Raw genomic sequence first — 12,856 nt, 5'->3', positions numbered from 1 at the left:
GATCAATACCCATCCCTCACTGTGGCTGCTTATAAACTTATCCACTTAGACATCTCTGTGAAGAAGTGACTGCCTGAGAAGAGTGTCCATTTTAATACCTATGGGCTAATTCCTCCCAGCTTTCATTGGATCAAATTAAACCAAGATATGGCATAAAGGTAATGAGATTATTGTGTTGCTGGCAGGATTAGGGGCTGACACGCTATGTACACTGGAACAGCAGTGGACAGAGATGCCGCATTGTTTATGCACAAATCTCCCTGGGAAGTACAGCATACATTCATATTAGCCTCTTTTGCGCACAGTAAAGAGGATTAGTTCGCATCATAGACATGACATGAATATCCCAACATGATTATTATAGCCTTTTACTTATCTCCTTTACATAATATGTAATGTTAATGAAGCTCTTTAATGTATATTCTATGACTGTGCTTGCCGAGAAAAACAAAGCAATGCCCAGACTTTGCCTCAGCAAATCCACCCCACAACAATTTTCCTAATCCCTCTGAAATGGAATGCTTTAGGAGAGCCAAACACATTAGTTGTAGCCTGGTATTAACTAGGCCTGAAATTAATTACTGCCACAATTTCACCGCTGATAGTAGGTAGCAACAACATAAATAAAAACTTCAAAGAGATTTAATTGTACATGTAACTAGAACATGGAGCTCAACATCCCTGCAAGCCATGACACGCAGCCCTGTTGAGTGAGGGGTGTAGACAAGATACAGTTGTTAGTTGACATGCTAAAGGAATGCGCTTGGATTACAGCAGATGCCTCTTTGATTTATTGGCTGTAGTAGCGGCCCTTTTATCTTAAATCATTCTGTCGAGCGGTGATTCATTTTCATTTTATTTCTGTCTGCATTCTAAACGCCCCATAGACGGAGACTGCTATCTTATCTTTATCATCTTTCATACTTTGGAAATGAGAAACCTATAAAGGGCCCCACAGTTTCTTAGGAATCTTCTGGACGTTTGCCAAGCAACCCAGACCCAGATGTTTCAATAGAAACAATGATAATTAATTCACAAATTATGTCGACACATTCATTTTCTTTGGACTTCAACATCACATGCTTTCGTTTTCAAACTGGAAATTTGCAAACGCTTTCTTTATGGTTATTACTTTCACCTCTTAGTCTTCTCCAGTGAGTCATGAGAGAATAAGCGTTGTAGCAATAGAAAGGTATTGGTGCAGAATGGAGACGGGCATTTCTCCCAGCCAGCTAAATGCTAGTGCTGAAAAGGCCACTAAGCACAGGTTGTCTCTCAACTGCTGTGACAGGCCGTGCAGCGACAATTTCACTGTGTTGAGTAAAAGGATACAGGTAGGGTGGGAGGGACGGGAGAAGAGGAAGGCTGAGTTGAAATCAGCCAAATCTGTCTTCAGCTCAGTGTCAGAACAGCCAGTCAGCTGTGTACACCTTCATGCCACCTGCTTGTGTGTGTGGGTGTGTGTTTGTGTGTATAGAGTTCTAAAGCCCTCAACAGGAGGGAGCACAGAGTCATCTCCTCTGGTCAATAGAGCCTAATTCGCCACAGGTAGCAGCCAGCCTCAAAGCCGATTTCCCTTCAGCTCGACTGTGCCGAAGCCTCTCATCCACACCGGGGGGCCTATGGTGATAGTGGTGTGTGTGTGTGTGTGTGTGTGTGTGTGTGTGTGTGTGTGTGTGTGTGTGTGTGTGTGTGTGTGTGTGTGTGTGTGTGTGTGTGTGTGTGTGTGTGTGTGTGTGTGTTGGGGGTGCTATCAGCTAGACCCATTATCCAATGGCAGAAATAGATATGGAGGTGTTGCTTCCGGGGGTCTGGCTGCATCTCCTTCTATTCACTGGAAGACAAACTGTCTCCTCTCCTCTTCAGTTTGTCCCCATTGTTTCTGAATCTTCTTGCTATTGTGTTGTGTGTGCCTTTTTGTTTTCCAACATCATCCCCCCTTTCTCTATATTCTTCCTCCTCCTGCCCCTGACCTGCTATTCTCTTTTACTCTCTGTAGCTCAGCCTCTTCGATGTTTTCACTACTGGTCGTACTGCTGAAAAACACCGTGCTCAGCTCAAGCAGTGTAACAGCACCTCTTCACATTCTCTGCATGCTCTACAGGCAGCCTAATGGAGGAAATCAAGTACTCAAATGCGATTAGATTCAGTTTGCACATTACATTCCAATCGGTGCGCTTTTGATACAGCCCTTCCTTTTAAATTCAACCAATGTTTTTTTTTACAGAGGGGGGTCATGTTTTCTTTTTGTACTCGGAGATGTGGACCAGATTTATATCAAATAGTTTATGTGTATCAACATTTCATGTATAAAACTCCCTTCAGTTTGACTTGTGTGAAATGTAATTACAGTGCTTCTCACTTCTCTGGTGTATCACATGAAAAATGTCTTCATAGTGTTTCCTTAGTGGCTCGTGTTAAATGTAAAGAGTGCACTATTTTCTCTTTTCCTGGGACTGAAACATATTGTTTTTGCCTGGGGCATTGCATGAGTTACTGCACACCTGCTTTATCAGAGTATGAGTTGTTGCAAGAAGCAACTGCAAAATGAATGTTCAGGCTCCATGGCTACACATACAGATTCTGTGTTACTCTAGTGAAACTTAATCAGCCATGCCACAAAATCTCCCAGCCAGGAATGATTGCCAGGCAGGAGGATGTTACTGTAATTATTGTCTTGTTCATTGCAGACTGAGTGCCTTGGATAAGACATAGTCAACGGGAATGCAAATACGCTTGTTGCACAAAGCACTTAGCTGCAATTTACACAACGGGATACATGTGATGTTAAACATTACATCTTTAAACATGGTCAGAAAAGAAATGAGGTATGTTAGTTACAGGGGACATCGTTAGCGGTATATGAGGGCATCTGCCCACCAGAAGGTCAAGTTGAATAACTGCCTCAGTTTTCTCAGATCAACCCTTCATATATCCATATCATGCACCCCAGGGATGCCACGCTAATTAGCCAACCTTATACAACAACCACAGGTCCAACTACCATTTGATTTGAATTCCTCGTATATATGTTATTCCATAGCACTGGATCATGTGTTCATTAGCACCCATAATAAATGTTTCCTAGGGAGAATCAAGCTCCATAAATCGTGGAGGCGATAATATCATCACGTAGCTGTTATCCTCATCAACATGTTGCTTCTTTCTCTTCACAGCTCCACCACTTTCAGAAGTCACCACGACCCCTCAGCCTCAGAAAACGACAACCACCACCACAACAACCACGGTGCACTGGGGTGTGGCCAACACGAGCTCCACAACAGGGCTCAAGGAGGGCAGCAGGGGAGCGCCCAAGCCTCCTCCTGTGATTCTGCAGACTACTTCCCCTCCGCCCCTCGAGTCCTTCCCTTTACCCGAGCGCTTCTGCGAGGCCATCGAGAAAAGAGACATAATGTGGCCTCAGACCCAGAGGGGCATGATCGTGGAGCGACCTTGCCCCAAGGGAACACGAGGTAAACAGCACTTCTGTTCCTCTCAGGGCCGTGTGCTCGCTGCTTTCAATATGACCCGAGGCGTCCCCGGAGAACATCCCAGAGTTTGTTCAGATGTGTCTGATAATCTTGCATACAACTTTTGTATCTTTAACAGGCCTCAGTTGAAGTCGTTGTTAAGGGAAACGGTGACGGCAGATTATAAAGCGGTTAGGTTTTTAGTTGTGTCACTCCAGGTCGGAACATGATTTAGCAATCTGTAACGGCTGTGTTGCGGAGCAGGCTCAGCTGTTCCTCCTGCAGCCTGCGTGGAGACGTGCCTCCCTCCTTTGATTGTGTGTGAAATCGTGTTAGTGCTCAGAGTTCGTCAGGCATGGGGATAATTAGGACGAGGAAAAGCATGTTGCCACTCTGAAGCAAAAATAGGAATGAGCCATTTAAAAATATTTTGTGAATGAATTGCAGAATGTTCATCTGCCTGTCTGTGAGTTTCCTGTATCCGGCTATTTTCTTTCCTTTAGAGTCTTAAAAAAGAAAACTACATTCTGAGGCCTTTGTTTCTGAGGGAACCACAGGCAGTCCTTCTCTGGCTTCACATTCATATGAGATTTATCAATTTACATGTTTGTATATGTCTTGTTCGTGTGCAGTTATCTTATCTGTGTCCTTGTCCTGTTTTGCCCTGACAAGGACTTCCTGGGAAAATAAATCTGATTTAACTTGATTTAACTTGAGTCTTCTGTGCTTGTTTTCCCTTTCAGGCACAGCCTCTTATTCATGTGTCCTTTCCACTGGGGCCTGGCACCCGAAGGGCCCTGATCTCAGCAACTGTACCTCCCACTGGGTCAACCAAGTTGCCCAAAAGGTTTGTATAAGCTCTGCCTCGATGTTTTCCCTGTGTCACTGCAATGTGTTTCTTATAAACATACAAAGGGTAGACAAATAATAGAAGCATGTCTTTGTTGCTAAGATGGCTGCAAAGCTGGGTGAGATTTGCTTAACAGTTGCATTTATCAGATAGGAAATAGGTCTGGAAAGTTGTTTATGTTTTCAGAAAACAAATATAAGCTATAGAATAAAGCAGGGGTGTCACAGCAGTAAATGTGTATATTAGTTGTAACAAAGAGCTCTGTGTGTTTTTTTATCTTACCACACAATTAAAACTGCCACCATGGCAACTTCTCCTATGTGAAGAAAGACAAATCTGGCCTTTCACGGACTCATTCAAGTCTGATTTGATGCCTGAAACAGGGCTGTAAATAAACCTTTTCAAAGTCTGTCTTCTTGCATTCCTGTGAACATTATTCACTCCCTCTCCCTGCAGATCCGCAGCGGTGAGAATGCCGCTAACCTGGCCAACGAGTTAGCCAAGCACACCAAAGGGCCCATCTTTGCCGGGGACGTCAGCTCCTCGGTGCGCCTGATGGAGCAGCTGGTGGACATCCTGGACGCTCAGCTGCAGGAGCTCCGGCCCAGCGAGAAGGACTCTGCCGGACGGAGCTTCAACAAGGTATATTAGTGTTCCCAAAAGTAATGCAGTAATGTAGAGTAGCTGTTATTTTGTCACATGCCTTTCTGTATTTCATCTTTTCAAGTTCAGCTAAATTATGAGACAAACAGACAAAAAAGGTTGTTATATTATTTCAGACTCTGGCATCTATCAGAGATCTTAAGCACTTTGAGCTCCAGGTAAGCAGGTCTGCGGCACATGAAAAGGGGAGTGGCTGGATCATTCAGTAGTTACTTTGTAAATCGACCGATTCAGTCAGGGCTACAAAGCCTATACTCTTCAAATTGTGCAAATTACATGTCTCTATTTTTATGTGTTCTTTTTCTTTTCTAATAAAAAAGCTTCAAAAACGAGAAAGGACATGCAGGGCATACATGAAGGTACTGAAGCAATGCCTCTGCCCACTCTGCTTGCTGCCGTCCCCTTTATTTCCTGTACTACTGTATCTGCCCCAGCCCCAGTTCAGCAGCATGTCCCCTCTGCACTGTCATGTTCTCCCTCCTCCCTGTGCTTCCTGCTTTATTGCCTTACACACAGACACAATCGTACCTTAAGTGCTCTCTAAAGTCAAAGAAATCTCCTATTACAGAGATGGCTTCTTTACATGGATGTGTATCTGTGTTGTTCCCCCTCAATGCGTTGGCAGCAATGGTGTATTTCGTTTTTCATTCTGTTCCCTATTATATGTTTTCTAAGTGTTGACTCAAGATTGCACGTCTGGATGCATAACATCGCAACTCAAACAAACATCCTGTTCCTACATCTCTCTCATTATTCATTTGCTGAAGGATTTGCTGCTCTGTTAAATGTTTTGCTTTTATACCACTGCTCCATTCAATATAAAACCCTCTTGAATATTGCATCAAACACAGCTCACTTGTGATTTATTCAAATCCTCTTTTCTTTTCTTTTTTCAAGGACCATTACCTGACCTTTTACTGCATGTAAAATCTAAATTGTGGCTCTTGTTTCACAAGGACATAGGTTTTAGGTCATACAAGTCATTGTTTCTTAAATTAAAGTTGCAAATCTTAAGCTCTATTTGGTTAATAGGGTTAGACGGGTTAAACCATTTTCTCCCCCTTCTTCTTGAAAGCTATCGGCCTAGCTTCCTACATCAAAGTATTTTGGCCATATATATCCCTCCACCATTAGGGAGATCAGTGTCCTCCTCCACCTGCCACCAAAGTCACCCCCCTCAATCCAAATCTCTCCTTCGGGACGGTATTAAAATGGATCGGGCTAATTAACCAGTCAATGGTAGTGCGTTCATAAAAAGAAAAGAGGAAAAGGGAATAAAATATATGTCTGTAGTCACACGAGCTCCCTAAAGATGACTCATCATCATTTGTTTTTTAACGTCACAACATGTAGATTTGAGGTGAGAGAAGTCGGCCGTGTTAGAGGGGTGTGTCGATGTTAATGGTGGCATGCGAAGATTTAGCACAGACATCGTTGAGTCAGCATTATCTGACATCTGCCATACTTGACGCAACATCACTAACAGCTGCCCCCCAACCTTTCCGCCAGCCGTGCCAACATTGATTCCCTGATTAGACTCATTGATTTGATTATTTCTACGAAGAAAACTCAGCCTGGATCTTACGCCTAATTGATCTGGTGTTTTTGCCCTAAGCTGTTTAGGTGGCAGAGAGTGAGAGGCTGGAAACATTTTTGCGTGAAGGATACACATCAAGTGAAATTCTTACCATATTTATTTTTGAAGTGCTTTTTGCCGGGTGTCTTAATGACATTTATACAGCTAAGTATATGGCATTGACGACTAGAAGATAAAGTGTAAGAAAAAGTTAAGAAAAAACTAAATCTACATACAGACAAATTTGTAATTAGAGAATTTTAATTGCAGCTTTTGGCTCTTTAAGCGGGCCATGTCTTATTATCCTGTTATTGGACTGAGCTGATAGGCTGTGACCCTAAATGTCTGCCCTGATGCCGCGTCCTTGAAAAATAAATTGAATCCGCACCATCTCTCGTGATGCTCCTGTTTTTCCTTTCATGCAGTTCATCCTTCATGATCATCGCACTTGCAAAATGTTTTTCTTGTTCTGTAAATGGCTCTAATTAATCTATCGTGTCATACTGTATATACACCCAACAAACAGTGTCCTCTATGACTTTTTTTTCCATCACATTGATTTATTTGATTCCTCACAGAAGTGATGCTTCTCCACAGCATTTCATCTATTCAGTGTCTGCATGCTCCTGCTAATGCTTGCACAAAATGTGTTCTTTTCTCAGAGTTACTCAAGTACCTTTTGTTTTTTTTTGTGTGTGTGTGTGTTTGTTCGTCTGCTTCGACACAGGCCATTGTGGACACGGTAGATAACCTTCTGCGACCGGAGGCCTTGAAGTCCTGGCACGACATGAACAGCACGGAGCAGACGCACGCAGCCACCATGTTACTGGATACTTTGGAGGAGGGGGCGTTTGTCCTCGCCGACAACCTCATGGAGCCTGCCATTGTTAAAGTTCCTGCAGACAACATAAGTAAGTAAAGCAAGAGTTTGTGGTAAGCAAATGACAAGAGCTCTTGATTGATGCATGCTCAGTTAATTTGATTACTTCCAATTCATTGAGAGAGTATTTGTTGTGATAGGAAAACAAGGCCGCCACATAAAAAGGGACTTTGTTTTCATAATAAGCATTTAAACCTTGGGGGGAAAGGAAAGCAACGCATATTAGGTTTAACGAGTCGCTTACTGACAAAGTGATGAATATCAGACAATTAAATAGACTGGATTCTCTGATTACGCACGCTTAGTTTATAAATGTATGAGTCTAGACCTTGAAACTCTATACAATAATGTGAACATTAGCCTGCTGTGGAGTCAGAATAAAGACATTGTTTATCCACAGCTTCCTTTTTTATTTTATTCTGCTGTTAGACCATATAAGGACGGCTTTTCTTTAGTTCTTTCTTTCCTCAGCAATGTTGTTTTATTCATATTAGTAAGAGTCTCTCAGGGATGAAATGATCACTTTGTTTGACATTTTTATTGTACAGCTCTGTTACGCCCAGGCCTAGGGGAACCTAGGTGCAGCACAAAGTTGCACTCTCCCCACTCTTCCCACTCCCAAGAAACGGTCACAAAAGAGTCGAGATAAACCCACATAAAAAAATAAACCTTTGCATATATATATATATATTGCCTAATAAAAGAAATAAAATAAAATACAGGATTCTTACCTAACGAAAAACAGGAGAAAACGGGATTTAAACAAAAGAAAAGGGTTTCCCCACTCCTAGGCCAATCAAAGCGTGTCTTCAAGACAGATTACATTAGCTTAGCGTTACAAAGATACAAAAAACGTACAACAGGGACCGGTAACTTTTAGCCACACAGAACAACAGATCAGATCTACTACAACAGACACGGAGTTGGAAGTAGGAGAGGTCGATGAGAGAGATCGGCCGAGGAAATGCACGGCTTCAGCTTAAAATGCTCCCGTCTCCTCAGGTAGACCAATCAGCCTGACGAGGGTAGCTAATCAGCTAACGGCACCACATGCTTGCTCACACACACACACACACACACACACACACACACACACACACACACACACACACACACACACACACACACACACACACACACACACACACACACACACACACACACACACACACACACACACACACACACACACACACACACACCCAGGGTCGTAACAAGCTCACTACCTTTTGTTCTGTGCCAACATTTCAGTTTGTGAAGAAAATGTCAGGAAAAATGCGTGGGCATCAATATATTCTCCAGTCCATTCTCTCGTCCTTTCACCTTTCATCTCTAACCCATCCTCTGTCTTTCTGCAGTTCTGGATGTGTATGTGCTCAGCACAGATGGCCAGGTCCAGGATTTTAAATTTCCACAGTCCAGCAAGGGCGGTATCTCAATCCAGCTGTCGGCAAACACTGTGAAGCTCAACAGTCGGAATGGTAAGCTCACTAAGACATAACAAACAAAAGAAAAGTAAAAGAAACTTTGTGCTAAATGTTCCACTCTCAGAGAAAACTGCTTATTCAATGTGTGTTTAACTATGGCTCTCATTATTGTTTTTGTGAAAAGCTAAATAATTGGTTTGAGTGTACGTATAAGCACAATGGAGTTTATCTCAAAAACTCCAAGCCCTGTGAATTGAGCTGAAAATGACAGGCTTTTTAAAAGCGTTCTGTCTCTATCTCTCACTCATCTTTCACTCTTTTCTGCCGTTCCTTTGTTGAATATCTTAAATGGAATTTCATTGGAATAAATGTAGTTTCTCAACCTTTGATGTCTTTCTTCGTCTTTCACTCTTTACAGGAGTTGCCAAGCTGGTTTTTGTGCTCTATAAAAATCTGGGCCAGTTTCTCAGCGCTGAAAACACAACCATCAAGATGGCCAACGAGGCTTACGGCCGCAACGTGTCTGTGGCTGTCAACTCTGACATCATCGCTGCCTCCATCAACAAAGAGTCCAGCCGCGTATTCATTAACGACCCGGTGATTTTTACCCTGGAGCACATCGATGTGAGTGTCTCTGCTGGAGTGAATGGAGAGGTCATATTAAATAACACCAGGAGGGAACATTGAGAGTAGACAGAGATCTGCAATTTGAATTGTAAATGTCGGGCTAGGTCAGTCTGCAGTTTATTTAAGTCATTGAACATCAAATTAAAGGAGTCTTTAGAACCTAAGTGAATTCTTAATGAAAACTAATTCTTTAATCAACATTGGGATATAAATGATACCCATTTTATTTTATAGTGCGGGAAATTAACTCCTAGATTAGCCGTACGATCTAGGATGAAATTACTGGAGCACCAATTATCTTTCGTCTTTTAAAGTTGTCACTAGAGTTCCCAGAGGGCTACGCGTGACTCCATTCTTTATCAGAAACATTTTGCAATTCCAAAGACATGCCGTCAAACAATTCTGCTCCTCTGTTATTAAGGCCTCATGTACCAGACTATGCTTCGGTTGATTTGGCAAGCATGTGCCAAATGAGATACAACATATGAATTGCTTCATGAGAGCTGTGAAGTGAAAAATCCTCATCTATATCAGTGCGTGACATACTTTGTATGAGTAGGGGGTAAATGTCCTCCGTGTTCTACATGTACTTCAATTTCAGGCAGTCAATTATTTGGACACTTAACCATATCTCTTGTTATCTGCAGATTGAGCACTACTTCAACTCCAATTGCTCCTTCTGGAATTACTCTGAGAGGAGCATGATGGGCCACTGGTCCACCCAAGGGTGCAAACTCCTGGACTCCAATAAAACCCACACCACTTGCTCCTGCAGCCATCTCACCAACTTTGCAATCCTCATGGCGCACCGTGAAACTTCAGTATGTCACATCATTTTTTTTAAATCAATATTTTAACTGATTACTCTTTAAAACTGAAGTTTAATATTCCTAACATGTTTTCCTTTCTCTTAAGCAAAGCTAAAACCCCAAGTATCGCCATTTCTAGATTACCAGGATCAGAAAAGAATAGTGGAAACAAAAAAAAATTCAATTATAAATAACTGGAATATTTTTTTATTAATGAATAAATAATTACAGTATAATAACATGACTATTTTCCGTTGTTGCAATGCTATCCACGTAGATTTGTTTGTAAAACACACATCACATTTCCTACATTAGCACAAAATATGCATTTCCTAAAAAGTACAAAACTTAAACCAACCCTACGGTTACAAATATGGCATACAAGAATCCCAATATAAAGTGGGTTACACTTCATTCAAATATAAAACTTAAAGTAAAATGTCTTACCTTTTTGATTCCTAAAACTTGCTTGTTATTTTGTAAATTGAAAGGAAATTGACTTTTCAAGTAAAAAAACGAAATCACTTAATTTTGATGAATCCATTTTGTGGCCTCATATATGTCCATTGGGGTTGGAAGGAGGACAGGGAGAATGTAAAGGGATGAGCCATTTTTTGGCTTAGTTTTTTTTTTAGCATAATTGATCATTTTGATGTAATAGAAACGCTTCTGATAAGGTCAAATGATTAAAGACAAACATAACAATAAATAACAACAAATGAAGTATTTATGGCAGAACTGAAAAAAAACCATATTGTCATCTTTCTTTTTCGAAACTCATTTTTAAATGTGTTGCTGTTTACCTTTTGTTTCTTCCAGATTCACGACAGAGTGCACGAGCTGCTTCTGACGGTCATCACTCGCGTTGGGATCGTGGTGTCCCTCGTCTGCCTCACCATCAGCATCTTCACCTTCTGCTTCTTCCGGGGCCTGCAGAGCGATCGCAACACAATCCACAAGAACTTGTGCATCAATCTCTTCATCGCAGAGTTAATATTCCTAATCGGTATCGATATGACGGAACCCAAGGTAAGCGGGAACGATTTCACCCCATTGATTTGAGTTTGATTCATTCCCTTTCACTTCATCTCCTTTCGCCCCCAAACAAAACAATAGACCCTTTCAGGGGGAAATTGATGAGTCGTTAAGCATTGTTTGTTTCTAACCTTCTCTGCCTGTCCTCAACATGACATGAGTGGGACAGCAACATTAATAGACATTACTAAAGGGCTGTGTCTTCCACTTGACAGCTCTTTTTCCCTCTTTCACTTAAAGCCAGCGTTGCCATGGCTGACTCTGCATTCATACTATTTTCCTTTCTTTTTACCTACACTTTCTCTCAAGCACAAAAAATTGTTGTTTTGCATAAAGCTGGGAAATCTAAGCTTCAAATCCTGAGATGCATGATTAAATCTACTAAATGTAACCCTACATCCAAATGGTATTTTAAATTGCTGCCGTACTGATGGAAATCTAAGCCTGTGCATAGTCAGAGTCCATGTGGTGAATGAATATTCATTACTTTTTTCATCAATTTTCACTGAATGGGTGAGGCAGCAGTGGTGTGTTTTCAACGGGTTTTAATAGACATACGGTTTATGATATACAATTTTCAATAAAAGAACCGCTACGAATATCCCTCTTGTAATATATAATAATTGTTCGACTTCAGGTTAACTTAAAAACCTTTTATTTTTTAAATGGATTACATTTTATTTCTTTAAAAAATGTTCAGAAATCTAAATCTAATAAGTCTAAATCAGTGTTGTTTTCTCTCAGATTGGATGTGCCATCATTGCGGGGATCCTCCACTTCTTCTTTTTGGCTTCCTTCTCCTGGATGTGTCTTGAAGGGGTCCAGCTGTACCTCATGCTTGTGGAGGTCTTTGAAAGTGAATACTCTCGGAAGAAGTATTACTACGTGTCTGGTTACCTCTTCCCTGCCATCGTGGTCGGTGTCTCCGCAGCGATCGACTACAGGAGCTACGGGACCAAGAAAGCGTAAGTGCAGCTTTCTGAACACATCCTTGGAAATGCAGAGCAGACACGCTGGATGCAAACTATGTGGGCCTACCTGCTGTGACTGTATGCGGTAGCTTTTGAAAATAAATCTACTCATCATTCCTGCCAGGGCTTTTTTTGCGCATCCCTGTAGACTACACCAAAACATTTGAGCTCCTTTTGCCGGAGATGGGGAGCTGTTCAATTTTTTATGTCCTTTGAAAGTGGCTGACAGACTCAACACTGTGGTTTCAGGGGGATGCGGGCTACATTAATGCCTTTCTGCTTAAAGACCCTCCTGTGACCTCTTGTTTGTAAATGGTCTCTTAAAGAGAAGAGCACTGTGCCGAAAAACCTTTTACGTAGATTAATATATCTCGGCTAAAACCCATCTATCAAGAGAGGTTACACGGGGTCTTCCCTTTGTTTTGTTCAACTGTACTAATGTTCAACCTGTGAAAAGAGCCTTTGAAAGAGCTCCAATTGAAGCTAGAAATTACATACTCAATATCTACAGCTCAAGTAACCAAAAATGTATTTCCTTGAATATGTTT

The 12,856-nt window shown here is 41.6% G+C and overlaps 1 protein-coding gene across 27 annotated transcripts in view; it reads left to right on the top strand.

Annotated features, from left to right (window-relative positions):
• The window catches only part of adgrl2a (adhesion G protein-coupled receptor L2a), a 245,846-nt gene that overhangs the window by 218,529 nt on the left and 14,461 nt on the right, over positions 1–12,856 (top strand). For 21 of the 27 annotated variants that reach the window (XM_034229900.1, XM_034229899.1, XM_034229885.1 and 18 more), the window contains 10 exons: positions 3,177–3,473; positions 4,214–4,317; positions 4,777–4,962; positions 5,304–5,342; positions 7,287–7,470; positions 8,798–8,920; positions 9,285–9,490; positions 10,141–10,314; positions 11,122–11,331; positions 12,082–12,302. In XM_034229900.1, the coding sequence (XP_034085791.1) occupies positions 3,177–3,473; positions 4,214–4,317; positions 4,777–4,962; positions 5,304–5,342; positions 7,287–7,470; positions 8,798–8,920; positions 9,285–9,490; positions 10,141–10,314; positions 11,122–11,331; positions 12,082–12,302 (1,744 nt within the window). The remainder of the gene's footprint in view (positions 1–3,176; positions 3,474–4,213; positions 4,318–4,776; positions 4,963–5,303; positions 5,343–7,286; positions 7,471–8,797; positions 8,921–9,284; positions 9,491–10,140; positions 10,315–11,121; positions 11,332–12,081; positions 12,303–12,856) is intronic. The other 6 variants (XM_034229901.1, XM_034229902.1, XM_034229888.1 and 3 more) reach the window with 1 other exon arrangement.

Source organism: Gymnodraco acuticeps, unplaced genomic scaffold (genome assembly GCF_902827175.1).
Source record: "Gymnodraco acuticeps unplaced genomic scaffold, fGymAcu1.1, whole genome shotgun sequence".
In the NCBI taxonomy this organism is placed as follows: domain Eukaryota; kingdom Metazoa; phylum Chordata; class Actinopteri; order Perciformes; family Bathydraconidae; genus Gymnodraco; species Gymnodraco acuticeps.
Note: the sequence above shows the minus strand (reverse complement) of the source record. Positions and strands in the feature narration are given on the sequence as shown.